The 17,372-nt window shown below is 37.9% G+C and overlaps 1 protein-coding gene across 2 annotated transcripts in view; it reads left to right on the forward strand.

Annotated features, from left to right (window-relative positions):
- The window catches only part of LOC150102617 (serine/threonine-protein kinase VRK1-like), a 254,789-nt gene that overhangs the window by 86,757 nt on the left and 150,660 nt on the right, over window positions 1-17,372 (forward strand). For both annotated transcript variants that reach the window (XM_090398681.1, XM_090398682.1), the window contains exon 3: window positions 14,477-14,620. In XM_090398681.1, the coding sequence (XP_090254807.1) occupies window positions 14,477-14,620 (144 nt within the window). The remainder of the gene's footprint in view (window positions 1-14,476; window positions 14,621-17,372) is intronic.

The raw sequence follows: 17,372 nt of genomic DNA on the forward strand, positions 1-17,372 counted from the left end.
CCATGGAAGTAGCACTTAATAGTAATTCTTTCAGCTGTACTGGAATAATAAATTCAGCAGATGGTTAGCCTGCCAGCATACCAGACTTTTTAAGTTACATACAGCAGACTAGAAATTTACTGTGTCAAAACTTCAAAACAACATTTGTTACATGATTTATCTTATCATTAGTTAAGACAATATACAATCTTAGAAATTGAGGCTAATAGAATAAGATCAATTCAGATAGGATATGCTGAGATAATGAGGACAAAACATCTGGAAAAGAAAGCACAAACATAGTTTATCATTGTTTATACCGATTATCATTTCTTTCACTACTTGAAAGAAATGATAATCAGTACTGAAGGAGTAGCAATAACTTTTAGAAAATAAGTAGTTAACATAATCTTTATTTCAGATCAAGCATGCAAAAATGAAAAACATGATCAATTTTTGGAGCATTTACAATATAGATAGGTACTTCAATTAATATTTTAAAAAAAAAAAATCTTGCTGGTGGTTATTTCATTTTGAATTAACAAAAATTGGTCTGTATTGAGAAGAGAAATATAACAGTGAACAACAAATTAAAACTTTTTTTAAACTGAAATTAGAAGATTTTAATGTGTTTCAGGGTCTTGAATTCAATCTGAAAATTTCATCATGTAGGAGTTTTTAATTAACACACACACACAAATATGTGTGTGCATGCATGCATTCCATAGGTTTTGGGGATATTTATTATAATTATGTGTTCCACCATGCGTGATCATGAATTTAAATTGTTGCATATTGGCCCATTTGTAGCTGCTGGGGCTCTCAAAAGAATATATCAGTAACTAGAAAAGGAATGGAGACATGAGAAATACTATAACACTAACTCATTTCTGTATACAATTTTGCATTTCATTTTTTAATTAAATTTATGTTGCATTTGACATAAATGAGGTAGTGAAATAAGCATGAACTACTTTTGCGATGTGTGGTTTGTTTACAAGTGTTAAGCAGCAATATAATATCGCAAAGACTGCATAGTTTTATTACCTGAAATAGGAGACAACATTAAAAGTGGACTCTTCATTATTACTGCTTTTTTTTGTGTCTTTGATGAGAATGAACCAAAAGATTATAAAATTGCTACCTCAATTTAACTAATGTATCTGAATTTTCTGTTAAAAAACGTTTGATGTTATATGCAACTTTGAATCCACCATAAGAACGTTGCTTCTCTCTTTATATCTCCTATCACCTGCTTTATCATTGTTGCCAGATATTGCAGCATTGAAAGATAATGCACTTTCTCCTTGGTGTAGATAAGATGTCATCGTCAGACAAAAGCCTTTAAAATTGTAAAAAATCCCTGTTGGGATTGAACAGATGAAATTCAACAGTTCTGTTAGTAATTTGAATTTATCTAAAGAATAGTGTGAAATGCTTAGATCTGATCTTCAACAGTGGATCTTATCAAGATAAAAGAAACCATACAACAATTGAAAGCAAATAATAAAAGGATGATGTCAGAAATTAGGCAATATCAGGAAGAGAAAAGAATATCAAAAACAAATTCAGTTATAATAGAAAAATTTAAATTAAATATGCACTTTTTTTTTTCCTTTTAAGGTTACACAGTGATCAGCATTCAAGAATTTATGGACATAGAAACTCACATGGTGGAGTAATTACTTTACTTCTAATTATTATTATTATAAGGGCACCTCCGTGGAATCCAAAGAATCATTGTGGGAGACGACCCAATCCATCATAACTCTTCTTGAACCCATTAAGACAAAGCACTCACACTAACTCTGGCAACCCATTCCACCCATTCACATCTCTCCAATCAAAAAATGTAGTTCTCAAACCACTACTAACCACACATTTATTCAACTTCCAGGGATTGACCCACTTGTTCTTGTTCCTATAGCCAAGTGCTGAAATATATTCCCTGCATCAGTCCTATAAGAAAACCTTTAAGCAACTTGAACGTTTCTATCATATCTCCTCTTTTCCTTCGATCAACTAATTTCTGCAATCCATGCTTCTTCAACCTATCTTCATAGGGAACATTCCACAGACCACTCACCATCTTTGTTGCTCATCTCTGAATCTTCTCCACCATTTCCCCCATCCCCAAGAAACCCATGAGACCAGACCTGAGCACATTAATTCAGACATTGATGTATCAAGGCATTATAAAAAGGAATAACAACTTCCTTATTTCTGTTTGTTAGTGTGTTCTTCAATAGCCAAGTAATCTTATGGGCTACATTAGCACTATGTCCTCTAAACTTTAACTCTCTGTCTACCACTACCCCTAAATCTCTAGCTTGATCCATTTCCTGGTGTACAGTGCCATCAATATGATACTGTATGCCCACAGTTGTGAGACACTTCTGCGCATATCAAAAGAAGGAGAATCCATTCCGATATTAGGGTAATCACTGTGTTTCGTGGGATGAATGTTTATTATTATACATCAGAAAATTAGCTTTTCTTTTATGAAAATTCTAGTTCTTAAAGTATAACTATTTTGTTTGTACAACAGTTATGTATAAAGCGCGTGATTTCGCGTGTTGGTGACCAATTCGTACATCCTTTATTTCTTTTTTCCCTTCAGCATGAATTGACTATTCTTGGCACATTTCAGTTCTATGAAGTGTGGGCGTACAATACACAGCTTATATATTTTTCCCAAAATGCATAACTTTACATTTCTCCACATTAAACTGACCCCCGTTATCTTTTGCCCATACTGACAGCCTAATTAAATCATCCTGCAAAGTTTCCACATTGCCTTGTTTACCCCCCCCCCCCAACCGGCCATGGCATCTATAGATCCAGCTAAATCTGGATACAATCTGTAAACCATGGATAAGATTGAATAACATTGAATAACATGGATAAGAAGTACCATTTGGTCTCACTATTTCATTTCGGTAGGGAGGTTAATTAACTCTTACATTCTACTTAATTTCGCATCATCAATGAATAACTAAATATTTCCTTTCAGGTTGTTATATTTCCTATATCATGTATGAATTAAATTTAAATAGCAATGGTCCCACCACTGAACCTTGCTGCACACCACTAATCACCTGTTTTTGCTTCAGTTCTTCCCTTCCAAATACCACTTTTTTTATAGCTGTCCAGCAGTTATCCTCTTATCAATTTAACTAGTGTCATGTCCATCTCCATTTGTTCTAATTTGCATAACAGAGTTCCATGTGGTAATCTCAAATTCATTGGCAATATAATCATATGGTCATTTTCTTTATCCAACTCAGCTGTTGCTCTATTATAAAAAGTTAGTAAATTACTAAGGCATGACCAACCCTTCACAGAGCTATGTTGACCCTGATACACTATCATATTTTTATCTACCCATTCTTGAATTCTCTTTTTGACCAATTTTCTAGTACTTTATCACCATGCCTGAGATACTGATTGGCTTGTAATTTGCTACTGCAGTTTTAGAACCTCCCTTATGCAAGGGAATTATTCAGCCTTCTTTCCACTCCCTTTGAACTCTACCAGAGGATGAGGCTCAATAGATCACAGTGTGTGCCTGCTCTTTTAAGCACGTCACCCAGACCAGTACTTAGGTGTTCTGCAGATGATTTGGTGTCTGAATGTTGTGGCATAGGAAGCTACGGCTGTCACGATGCTTCCGTTTTAGTTGCTTCATTGCCAGAGCGATAGCACCGTAACAGTACGAAAGCAATCTGGCTAGCACTGCCTTTCAATGTGCGAGGCATGAATGATATCATTGCAGTGACTAAACAGGATTCTGGCTTAGAGACTTCCAGTCATAATCCCAGGGATGATAGCTTTGCACCACTGACTTGGTACATGTTCTTGGTTACTCGACCAAAAACACATACCAAGTGTCTGAACTGTGGTTCCCCTCATACTGATCAGGATTACTATCGCAATGACTAGTCATCGGCAAGTTTTGAACTCTCTTGGCACTTGCAGAATGGGCAATTTGCTATCATCTCACTCAAAGAACCTAATAACGTTCAGTTCTTATTAAGTGGTATATGAACCTTATGGCATTCAGTCATCATCCCACGTTTCGAACCTAAAGACGTTCAGTTGGAGATCTACATGAAGAATGACATAGCCATGCATCTAGCCAACTATGACCTCTGTTATTATTATTTTCAATGATAAAGGCAGTGATTTAGGCCAGCACCCTGCTAACGCCAGTTCAGGGCTGCTGAGGATTCGGCCAGTTAAACTCGCACCTCAGCTGTATCACTTATACTTTGACCAAGCACATGCAGAGGCGTAGCTAGGAGGGGGAAGTCCGCCCCTTTTTTTGAACTTTTGCAGTTAATTCTAAAATACAGTCTCAAGAACTCATTTCCAAATATTATAATACTACTGCGAATTTTCCTCATAATTGCTGTAAGTGTTGTGAGTTTTTCTAAATAAAATTGATTAAGAAATATCATCATTGATTTTGCTAACAGGAAAGCTAGATAAATAACATTTTAGAATGTTGAAATTAAAGTTTTACTTAAAAAATAAACATAGTGTTCTAATTTATTTCCGTATTTGTTGTTTTGACTTCTTGTAGTATTTTTCGTGTGTATTGAGAGGGGGGCAAACTCAGGGACCGCCCCGGGCGGCAAACGCTTTAGCTACACCACTGAGCACGTGACTTCTTTTCTCCAATCTTAACCTATCTTAAGTACTACCTTAAATATATCTTATTTATAGCTGCTAAATTCCCAACTAGCCCTATTTGGGAACTTCAAATATATTTTGATTTATCTCACAGAGTAATTCATTTGGGGACCAGGTTCATCCCATCAATTCCTTCAATCAGTCTAATGAGATATCCATTGCTAGACAGTCAGACAAGAGGGTTCCCAACAATTGCTATGCTGGGATAGGATGTTGGATTGAATAGAGTACACCACCTCCTCGAATAGCTAATGATGGTTGCTAGTCAAATTTCCTACAAAAGCTCAGAACATAGGTGTTCATGTGGGGTGACAAGTTCCCACATTTCTAAGAGCAGCATTCTCTCTACAACTGACTCCTAATGAGCGTTCCGGACCTGGTCTTCCACTAGGGTTTTCAAACACGGACTTGAAGAACTGACTGGACTAGGATTCTAAACAAGATGTCTACTTCAAAGAGAGTCATGTTTACTCTGCTTATACCCCCTAAACTTGATTGATATTCTTTCACTTAAACATTCAAAACACTGGCCAGAAAGCACATTGGCAGCATCGCCTCTCAAGCAACCATCAAATTGCTTTGTTTTAATTAGACAGTTGGATTCCCCTGGTCCGTGCCAGTTTTGAGTCGGCTGTTAGTTGCCGGTCAAAGTGGTCGTGCGAGATGTGCCATCTGGCACAGCTGAGGCATTCAACAAGAATGCCCCGGTGCTATCCTGGGCTCAACCATTCCATCACTGGACAGTTCTGCCCAATCCTCAGAGCAAATCCTTCTCCTGAAGTTACGGATCCATCTTGCCAACTTCCCTTACCTACGTTACTCTATAACGATTAGTGGCTATTCACCTTGAATACCTGCTGCAGATATGAGTATGGTCCTGCACAAAAATCGCACTCTCTGCCTCGGATTTTGAAGGGCCAACAGGAACACTCTGGACACCGCAGAAATGTGGTGATTTATGAGAATAGCATCCCTTTCTCTGGACAAACCGATTCCAGGGAGCCAATCTCTTATAAAGAAAAGACAACTCTCCCCGAGACTCCTGTCAACTTCTTAGAGTTCAGTTGCATTACCGCACTTGGCCCCAGAGGGGCCGATCTCCATGTCCAGGAATATTAACCTGATTCCCTTTTGGTCTACTGGTGGGACCAGCTTTTTTTTCTTGCAACATCCTGCTTTAGAACAGATTTTTCATATCCCTTAGGACCGATTGACCCATGTTCAACTGCTGTTCACATGGAATCCTTTTCCACCTCATTCCTCTAGGTTCTCACTTGATTATTTGCTACTACCATCAAGATCTGTGGCTCCAGGTGGGCTTACACCTAGCACCTTCCATGCATGCTGCTGTGACCCTACTACTCACTGCTGCCTAAGAGTCAAGCTTATCTGTGGTGGGGACCAAGTACCAGCTTGACACAGGAGTGCCATCCATTTTCAGAACTAGTTGCTTCGGTAGGCGAGTTGTTACACACTCCTTAGTGGATTCTGACTTTTGGGAGTAATTGACTCTCCTTAAGCCCTGGTTCAGTCAGTTCAAGCCTGTGTTTGAAAAACTAGGTCCAGCGATAAAGCTCATTAGGACTTTATCACTGCCCTTATGACCTAAAATAATAGTAACAGAGGTAATAGTTGGCTAGATGCATAGCCATGTCATGCTTCACATACATCTCCAACTGAATGTCTTTAGGTTCTTTGAGCAAGGTGATAGCAAATTGCCCATTTAGCCAGTGTCAAGAGAGTTCAGTCTGATGGTTAGTCGTTCTGATAGTAATCTTGCTCAGTACAAGAGGAACCACAGGTTCTCACAATTTGTACATGTGCTTGATCGAGTGACCAGTGATGCGAAGCTACCATCCGTGGGATTATGACTGAATGCCTCTAAGTCGGAATCCTGTCTAGCCACTGCATTGATACCGTTTATGCCTCGCACGTTGAAAAGTAGTGATAGCCGTAGTTGCTTTTTTACTTTTATATGTCAGCTGCTTCCTATGCTGCACTATTCAGGTGAGATGTGTGGGCATCAAATCATCTGCAGATGATCTGGGTACTGGTCTGGGTGTCGTGCTTAAAAGAGCAGCCACCATAGCTTAATCAGAGGCTTAATCATTGCCTATTCTCTGGCACATTCTCACAAAACCCTAGCTGATATCCCACAGCAGTATTTACACTGAGATTCTACAGTATCCTAAGAACCTCCAATTTCTCCACCTATGTTCCACATTAGTGTTTGTCACATAGGTTAAAACAGTAACCTCACTTCGGATGATAAACCCCTTGCAAAGTGGTCACTCAGTAACTTAGCTATTTTATCTGCTTTTGTCTCCTTATGACCATCATCACTCATTAAGGTTAGTCTTCCATAGTCATTCTTCCTCTTACTTGCCACATAATGAAAGAACTCTTTGGGATTTCCTTTGGCCTGCTTGTCTAGATTCTACTCATAATATGATTTTGTCTTCCTTGCCATGCTGGTCACCTTTCTTGCCTGAGCCTTGTATTGTTCATGAGTTTGCTAGTTACTTTTCTCTTTATATATACCCTCCACAGTATTTTCTTCTGCAGCTCGTGCTTAATGATATTACTCATCCATCTCACTCGTATCTGATTAACCCTCCTCAACTATCTCCCATGTACAGCAAACATCCTCTCCCTGCAATGTTTTATGTCATGGTACAGATTTAAGCTTCTTCCTAAGCTTGATAGAATATTCCTCATGTTTTACAATCTCCCAAGTCAAGACTGAATGGTCACTTTTACCAGTCACAGCCAATGTCTTCACATTCGTTATGGATAGCTCTCCTGATCCTGTGACCAGTTCCAATACTCTCTCATCCCTAGTCTCCTCCGCCGCATGCTTCCATAAGTAATTATCTCTTAGCAGGTTTATAAATTCTATTTCCTTCCTGCCAAGTGATCTTTCTTCCATCAAGTCTATATCTGCATAATTGAAGTCCCTCAAAATAATCACTAGACCTGCACTCATTGTACTAATTTTGAAAGACAGGCAATGCATTTCTTCCAAATCATCTGTGGAACTCCCTGGCCTATAGCATTCTATATTTTATCTTACTGGCCTTAATCTCACACAAGACTGCTTCAAATGGACAGCCACCCTCCCACCTATATCCTATTCTTTTTGGCTGTGATTCATCCGCTATCATCAGCAGTACCCTTTCCCCATCTCTTCTCTATCTTCCCCGAAAATACTAAACCCTTTGCATTCTATTCATGTAATTATATCATCATTTGGCCAAGTCTCACTAATGCCTATAATGTTTGGTGAGGGTTGCACTAACCAATTCCAAAAACTCCTCCCTCTTGCTCCTGATACCTCTGGTATTAGTATATAGAAACTGCAGCATCCCTTTAGGTCCCAACACACATTTACTTCCTGAATTGACTACCCTATTCAATATTTTTGCTTGAGAGACTAGATTCCTTCCTTGATTATTCTTGCAGTCACTTGCTTCATGGGTGACTTCACCCAAACTCACTTGCTTCCACCCTAATTGCTTAAGTTTTCCTGAATTTGTGCTTCAGTATGCTCTGTGAACAAAGCTCTCTCTCTCTCTATGTAGACACCTAAAATCAAAACTATTTTGATGCAGTCCATCAGTATTGTACAAATCCTTCTTTCTGTACAATCTACGTATAGCCTCATTGGCTATCAACATCCTTCATCTCCTCAGTTCGCCTCTATCATAATGTGATAAGAGACTTACAGTGTTTGCCTTTTCGCTCTTCAGTTTTGCCTCTTCCAACAGCTCCTTTAATTATGAAAGTAACACTTGACATTTCAACCTCTGTATCAAGGTCATCAAGAAAACATATATATGCAGGATACAAGCTACATGACACTACACAAAAGTAAGATAAATCTAAATGCTTTGTTAACTGTTTACCCTAACCTGACCTCTGGTAAAAAAGAAATAAATAAAAAATGATACATAAAGATAAATTAATAAATAAAATTTTTATGCAATATACAGATTATAAAAAAAATCTAAATAAAAAAAAAATAAGGTTTTATAGTGGAACTACATTAAACACATCTCTACAGTCCTCTTATATTAAGATGTTCTTGTGTTGGGGGTTCTGCCATTATGTTCTGGATGCTATATACATTGCAGATAGGTCCTCCAGATTCCTGGAATTACTACGTCATCATTCTTGTTTAGATTAGTATGATATTTCAGTATCTCAAGCTTCCTTGAACTGTCTTTCAAACCAGGTTTTGGTGCAGTGTAGGGACTTAGTGCCTTTCCAGTTATTCTGTGAGATGTTTCAAGTGCAAGGTCTGACCGGTCTCTTTTACCATAATTCCACATTTGAGGAATTTAATATGGTGTGTTTATCTTTTCTTATTGGGATGATGCACCGTGTTTCTTCTATATAGGGTAGACTGCAGGCGCACTGAATTTTGTAAACCCCTTGGTGGGTAAGGAGGGAGGGGGATAAATGTAATAGAATGGAGATTCAAAAGTTGGCATTGTTCATGAAGGTGCAGAAGTGTCATGCGTGATACTGCTGAAAAATAGAAAAATGAAGTATAGTGGAAAGAAACTGATGACTAAGCAAGCAAAGAAAAATAGACTTTTTATGGTGATTCAGTGATCAAAGGAGTCCTTAATGAGAGCATGAATAAATCTTGATTTCTAAGTGTGCACATTAATAATAATAATAGGGTTTCCAGAATGCAAAGAGGTGAAGTGAAAGATTTTGTTCAGCAGCAACTTGAAAAGCAAGAAGTGTAATATAGAAGAAGATATGAGTTATTGGAAGAAACAAAAAAGAGGTGTGAAGCAAAGCCTGTGAGTCTGAGAGTGGAAGAAAGGAAAACTAGAGCTTTTAGATGCGTATATGCATTCATCCATAAGGTAAGTGAAAGAATCTCCAAAAAATTGGAAATCTAATCTATCAAGTGACAAAATTGAATGGTAGTCATATCAGGTTTAAGGCAATACTGGAATGTATGTGTACTAATCCCCAGAAGCATTAGGAATAAGAGGTAGAATTTTTTTATGGCATTGCTTGATGCATGTACCCAAAAATTATAGATACTAGTAAGGCTTCATTGAGAGAGGATGGTGTTGTTACAAGGATTAGAATATAAAGGCTATAGTGTTTTGAGGGAGCATCGAGAGAATACGATAGGACAATAGGTATGATTGATGATAATGGATAAACTGCAGTCCAAAAAAAAGGTCAGCAAGATACAGATATGGAAGGCAGTGAATTTAAGGTAGTTGTGTGAGATGGAGGCTAACAGGACAAAATATAGAGTTGATTGCTGCTGTAAGCCAGAGTGAGATGTGTAAGGGAAGATGTGGATGACATGCATGGAAAAAATAGCAAGATCAGTGTAGGTAGAATAATCATTATGGGGGATACTTCAGTTGGAGGAATATAAGTTAGAAAGAAAGAATGCATGGCAGAAAGGAAATGGATTTATACATCTTCTAAGAGATTACATGAAACAGCATGTGATGGAGGGGACTCAGGATTAGTCCATAATCAAGGTAGCCATATTGCCTCCAACAGGAGAGAGTGTTCATGCAGTCTTGACCAGGAGTAGTGCCAAATGTGGAATTTTCAATTAAGAAGGGATATATTTGGGAGTACAGAGTAGGTAATTATAATAAGCATAGCAGGCAACTTGAAGTAGAGCATGGGAGATGGTCAAAAGGTGTCTGAAGGAAATAATATCAGACTTATTATTATTATTACAGCGACTCCAGGGAGTCCCTAAACTCATCGAGGGAGGCCCCTAAACATAATGTCCACACAACTATACAACATTCTCACAGTATCTATCATACCTTGAACTCACTCGCCATCATAGCATCCACAACAGACTGTGGCAGCTTATTCCACTCATTTACCACTCGAAAAGTAAAGAACCCAGCTCTAACACCCTTGCTAACCACACTCTTGCCCAGCTTCCATAGGTGTCCCCTAGTTCTCCCACCACCAGTCCTGTTCTCAAAAATATCCTCTGAATTAATCCTATAGAAACTCTTTAGCAATTTGAATGTCTCAATCATATCTCCCCTTTTCTGCCTATCAACTAATTTCTGCAACCCACAAATCTTCAACCTGTTTTCATAAGGTTCATTCCATAGACCTGCTATCATCTTGGTCACCCGCCTCTGGATCCTCTCCACCTCCTCCTCATCAAGAAGAAACCTAGGTGACCAAATCTGGGCACAGTAGTCGAGATGAGGTCTTATCAAGGTTCGGTACAGAGGAACAATAACTTGCTTGTCTTTGCTCGTGAAAGTGATTTTCAACAATCAAGTGAGTTGATGAGCTGATTTAGCTGCTTTTGCAATGTGCCCCCTAAACTTCATCTCCCTATCCACCAACACTCCCAAGTCCCTGGCTTCATCAATCTCCTGGAGTGCAGTTTCACCAATATGGTATACTGCTGCTAATCTTTTCACCCCAAAATGCATAACCTTACATTTTGTCACATTAAATTGACATCCATTCTCCTTAGCCCAGAACTCCAATCTATCCAAGTCGTCCTGAAAGATTTTGGCATCTTCTGCATTCACTATTGCCCTACCCAACTTTGCATCATCTGTGAACAAACGAACAGTTCCTCTTAGATCCTTCCCTATATCGTTAATGAACAAATTAAACAGCAGTGGTCCAAGAACAGAACCCTGCAGCACACCACTGGTCACAGGCCGTCTTTGGGACTCTACTCCTGAATAAACTACTCTCTGATATCTCTCCATCAACCACCCACCTATCCATCTCACCAACCCTATATCCATTCCCATATGTTGTAGTTTACAGATTAGAATTCCATGTGGTATCCTGTCAAATGCCTTAGCCAAGTCCAGCAGTATCACTGTAAACCCATTACCCTTATCCAGTTCAGCTGTCACTGTGTTATAAAACTTGAGCAAGTTACTGAGGCATGACCTACCCTTCACGGTGCCATGCTGTCCCCCGTACAGTATCTCATTTTCATCATCATGACCTTATATACCCAAGGTCAGAATAATCAGGTAGGAATTAGATGGATCAGTAGTATTATTAAACAGGAGCTGCAGAAAGATAGAAAAGAAAAAAATTTTGTGGAGGGTATATAAGGAGAAAGGTGATCAGCAATCTCATAAGCAGTAACAGAAGAGTGACAGTGACAATCTCATAAAGCACAGACAAGAAGAGTGACATGTATAGTAAAAAAGGCAAGATCAAACGATGAGAAGAAATTGCTGAACATACCGGATATCCCAAATAGTTCTTTTGCTGTATAGTGAGTAAAAGGAAGAATGACATGGAAGTATATCTTTAATGAGTGTCAGTGGTAGGGATGCGACAGAAGTAGAAAAATAGTTGTGTACTGAGTGATCACTCTACAAGAGTAATCACTGTTTAACATCCAGGTGAAGATACTGCGATGTCAAATGTATGATATAAAGCAACTGATATAAAAGTAGATGAACTGGACATACTTAAGATCTCAGTGTGAATATGGCCATGGGATTAGATAGAATGTCAGTCCTTGTATTATGAGTATATGCAAAGAAATTGGTATTGTCTCTGACTAGGCTGTTTAACATCAGCTGTATTAAGGTCCTAAAGAAGTGGAAGGAGGGAATTAGGTTTTTCCTGTTGCATAAAGGAACTCCAAGACAGAGGTAGTGAATTACAAATAAGTTAAATATGTAAGAAAAGTTGGCGAGGGGCAAATATCTAGAAGAGGGGTGGATAAGAATGATACCACATAGGGAATAGCATGGATTTGTGAAGGGCAGGTTATGCCACAGTAATTCACTCACCTTTTATAAAAATTGACAGCTGAATTGAACAAAGGGAATGCCTACACAGTGATGCAATATTCCATTACACAAATTGAAACAAATGAGGTGGACAGATTTGCAGATAGGTGATACAGATACAGGGGTGGCTAATGGAGAGATACGAAAGAATAGTATATGGAGGAGATGAAGTTTAGAGAAGGCATGCAATGTAATGGGCAGCACAGAGCACTGGTGCTGTTTAATTGTGCATTAACAGTATAGGAATGGTTGGAAGGGATATATTCATTTGTTTGCTGATGATGCAAAATTGGGTAGTGTAATAAGTGATTGGTTAAAATATGCTTACAGAATGGACAGAGAATGGTGAATGCCAATTTAATATTGAAAAGGTGAAGTTAGGCATTTTGTGTGTTATGTTGATGGAAGCCAAGATTTGGGAATGTGGAGGAATAGGACTTTCAAGTTCAGAGATAAATTGTAAACATGGCTGAAGTAGCTCATGGAACTACTTGGTTATTGAAGAACATGCTAATAAGTAGGGATATCTATTTCACATGAGGATTGCTGTTCCTGTCTAGGCACCTGGTTTGCTTGTGAATAAGGGCATGGTGAAGAGGATCCAGATACAAGTGACCAGAATGGTAAGTGGTCTGTGGAATGCACCCTACATGGATAGGTGTGAGTTTGCAAGTTGCAGAAGTTGGTTGATAAACAGGAAAGAGGATATGGTGGAAACATAAGTTACTAACAAGATTTTTATAGGATTGATGCAGAGAAAATTATTCAATGCTGGACTGGAGCAGGGAGAGAACAAGGGACCATTCCTGTAAATTGAGTAAGATTTCTTAGCAAGGATATCAGCAACTAAATTTTTTACTTGGAGAATGGTGAAAGAGTTGGATGGGTTTCCAGAATCTGTAGTGACTGAGTTCTTAGTAAATGTGTTCAAGATGTATGATAGGTATTGTGTGGGTAGAGGTAATGTGGGCTTCCCACAATGAGTCTTCAGACTCCATGGATATTATTACATGACACCTCCAAGGAGTCTAAAGACTCATCGAGGGAGGGCACGCACACTCCACAGCTCTGTCTCTACCACTTAATCCACCAACTACAGCAAACTGCAACTACCATCATTACCTACACCAATGCCATCTACTTACCACCACCACTAGTATATTTTGTCTATAAATTGAGTATGTTCTCAAGGTAGTGGTCCCTGGAGCAGTTAAAAACATTGGGATTAAACACTACACTGCACATTAATATATGTATTAACAGTAAATTAGATCATGAGACAACACTTCAGGCTCTTAAAGGATGATCTTTTTCAGGTATTTTTTTTTTAAAGTAAGAGTTCAAAGAGTTCCTCATGCATCTTATAAAGTACAGTTTGTGAAACGGGCATGTGAAAGAACCAGTGACCTTATGATGATATCTGTGAATGGATCCCCTTCTTCATTTCATGGTTTCATCTCCTGCCTATTGAAAAAATGCATATGCTCATGAAAATTTTGGTCGTCCATCTCTTAAACCTTGGCCCATTCATAGTGCTGTACGACAAGTTCTTATGTTGTTCTGTGCAAAATTTACATTATGTCAATTCTTGTTGTTTGAGTGCTTTTTCTTTTGTGTCTTATTATATGACTTACTGAAGGATAAAGGTTAAAAAAACTATTAGAATTGGTTTATGTTAACATGATATCAAAGCTGTAGCTAAATTATAACTCACCATTGCCTACTACAATTGTGACTTGTATTCTGTTTCTTTGTCTCCACTGAAAACAGTCAGTAAGTGTTCACTATCACTAAATATAAGTAAAACACTGCAATCTAGATTTAAAATTGGGTGGGGGGGGGGTATATACACATTGTTTCAGATTTTGTTAGGGCATAGAAAATAAGCATTAAATACTTTGAAATGCTGAACCAAATGTTGCTATGCACATGAAAAAAATTCAGCAGTTTGTGAATATAATCAATTTTTTGAAAATTTTACTTTATCTTGTTTTATTTTATAGGCAATAAGCAACCAAGAATTGCTGCGAATGGTCACAGACTTCCTGATCCTCTTCCATCTGGTGAAATTTTAAGAGATGTAATGAAACATAGTTGGAGATTAGGAAAATCTATTGGATTGGGTGGTTTTGGAGAGATTTATTTGGGTAAGAAAAAGTGTAATATATTTATGTTAAAATGTTTTTGCAGTATAGTTTACAATTCCAAGTATCATACTGGTTAAATGTGCAAATTTTTCATTGCATAGCACTTAAGTTATTACATACAATTCTCACTATAGTGAATTGGCAATGATGACCAAACTAAAGAAATGGGGGGGGGGGTGTGATGTGGTATTCTGTATGTGCTGTAGAACTTTGGTTATAGTTGAAAAATTCACTATAGTAGCATTTGTTGTTGTAGTGAGGTTGACTGTTCATCAAGCAGTCACAAACAAATGAGTATGCATCTTCCAAAATATCTTTGAGATGCCTGTGTGTAACTTCTTTTAATGTTGGTGCACTATAATAAGCATGCTTGACAGCTCAGGGATCTAATTCCAATGGTATGGAGATAAACATTACTTAGAAATCTTTCTTCTTCGATTCCAGCCATTGAGATCGTCTATTGTGCTCTGTCTGGTATATCTCGCTTTTTGTCGTGTAGGGTGGCAAAGTCAAGGGCCCTACCAGGATACAACATTCAGCAGTATTGCCTTTGAGTTCATAGGAATAGTCAAGCTTCTCCACTATAAGATAGCAATCATCATCTTCTATTCATTGGACATCAACAGATGCCGTATGGTCACTCAGATGCTCTGTGATGTGCCACACCAGCCCTCTCCATGTGGTCGTGTTGTATGCTTTTCTAGAGGCTTCAGCACTCTGAAGATCAGTTACCCAGGCACATCATCCATCCATCTCATTGATGGTCTACCCCTTCCTCTTTTTCCAGGAACATTGCCATCTATTACTGTTTTGAAAAGTTCTTCTTCCATTCTTTCAATATGTCCAAAGTATTTGATCAATATCCTTCAGGCACCTTAAAGTTCTGCCAATCCTTTTATATAGCATCCATATCCTTTCAGTATATGATATCCTCAACACCCTTTTGTAACCCCACATTTCAAAATCAGCTATCCTTTTCCTATCAGACGTCTTTAGGTTCCGAGTCTCACATCCATAAGTCGCTTTGGAAAAACAGTTGCATCCACAATCCTCAAGTTTGTTCCTTTGAAGATAGATCCATCCTTCCAGATTTTAGATTAATTTCTGATTGTTTTAGCCATTCCTAATCTTCTTCTGGCGTCCTGAACAGTAGTTCTTCGCATTAATAATGGATCTCAAGTACTCAAACTTGCTGACTTCAATCCTTCTCCATTAAGGTACACTTGTTTCTCAATTCAATTCTCAGAACAATGGACTTCAGGATTAAGCTGAAGTCCATTGTTCTTGTTGATCTCCTTATCTTTCAAGAATTTGACCTAGTTCTTCCTTATTGTCACTGTATCATCAGCATACCTCAGATTACTGATCAATCTACTACTTGTCCTAATTCCCGTCTTAAGCTCATCCATTACCACATGCATAATGTATTCAGTATAGATGATAAACAGACGAGGAGAATGTAGCAGTCCTTGCATAACTCCTTTTCTAATCTGAAACTGATCAGTTAATCCAGCACCTCTTCTTACCGTGGTTTCTTACCCTGGTTGATAGCTGATTGTACAAGTTAGCTATCAACCTGATAGTGTGTTGAGGAAAACTCATTATTTTCATCACGTCCCACTGTTTCACATGCTGAACAGTCAAAAGCTTTAGAATAGTCTATGAATAGTCAGTTACTGTAATTTATCTTACAGTAACTGACTATTCAAAGTAAAGAATATTGCAAAATTATTTTGATAACATCCTAGCAAATTGCTAATATGATACTAAAAATAAAGTAATCTCTGAACGTTGTAATTATGGAAGAATTTCTGTATTAAGTATATTCTGCATGAGATATTTTCAAGAAAGCTTGAAATAAAGCTAAGAAAATTTAAGATGAACTTGGAAGGATATATCATAATGAACTGTTGTGAAGAGTGTTTTGGACTGTGTAAATGTATTTGTCTAGGCCAGGGGTCAGCAACCTTTTCAGACTCACCGGCCATATTGAACTTTTATTTTTAATAATCAGGCCGCAAGTGTAGCACGAACAACGGATTCATTATGAATACTTTGCATCTTAAATAAGTTTTGCTGAGCAATCAAAGAAGCTTGTTATTTATTAATTTGATTTTTTCTAAGTTCACAGTTCAAATCCTTGTATTAGCATTCGTGTTCATTCTCGTAATGACGTCTGATATTATATTCTTTCATTACAGCAACACTTATTTTTTCATAACGACATCGTTAAACCTTCTTTCTTCATCTGTAATTTTACCAGTTTTTAAATTATTTTTAACAATTATATATCTGAAAATAATAGTTGATGTTATTGAATTATATTAAAAGATGTACCCGGGAATGACGGCACTGCAAAAGTGTGCCAAAATATCAGTTATCGTTGGATGAAGTCGCATTTGTTATCTCTACTCATGATGACTCACATGATTAACTTGCGCCAAGTTGCAAGACGATATCACGAAGTATAGGTATAAAATTATTTTTAATTTTATTATTCATATAAATTGTATTATTTAAATAATTCAACAAACAGGCCACATGCCATGTAAGTATGGTCAACCTTTTATGGGCCGCCAAAAATGCACGTTTGGGCACATGCAGCCTGCAGGCCGCCGGTTGCCGACCCCTGCTCTAGGCCAGGGGACTAAATCACAAATACATAATCTGTGTGCCATAACCATACTGGTTGAGTATGCCATTGGAGAGATTTGTTCTCTGGATGTTTTATATAAAAATCAGCTAGAGGAGT

Source organism: Typopeltis vanoorti, chromosome 10, assembly GCF_054136105.1.
Source record: "Typopeltis vanoorti isolate ZY-2024b chromosome 10, IOZ_Tvanoo_1.0, whole genome shotgun sequence".
Taxonomy (NCBI): domain Eukaryota; kingdom Metazoa; phylum Arthropoda; class Arachnida; order Uropygi; family Thelyphonidae; genus Typopeltis; species Typopeltis vanoorti.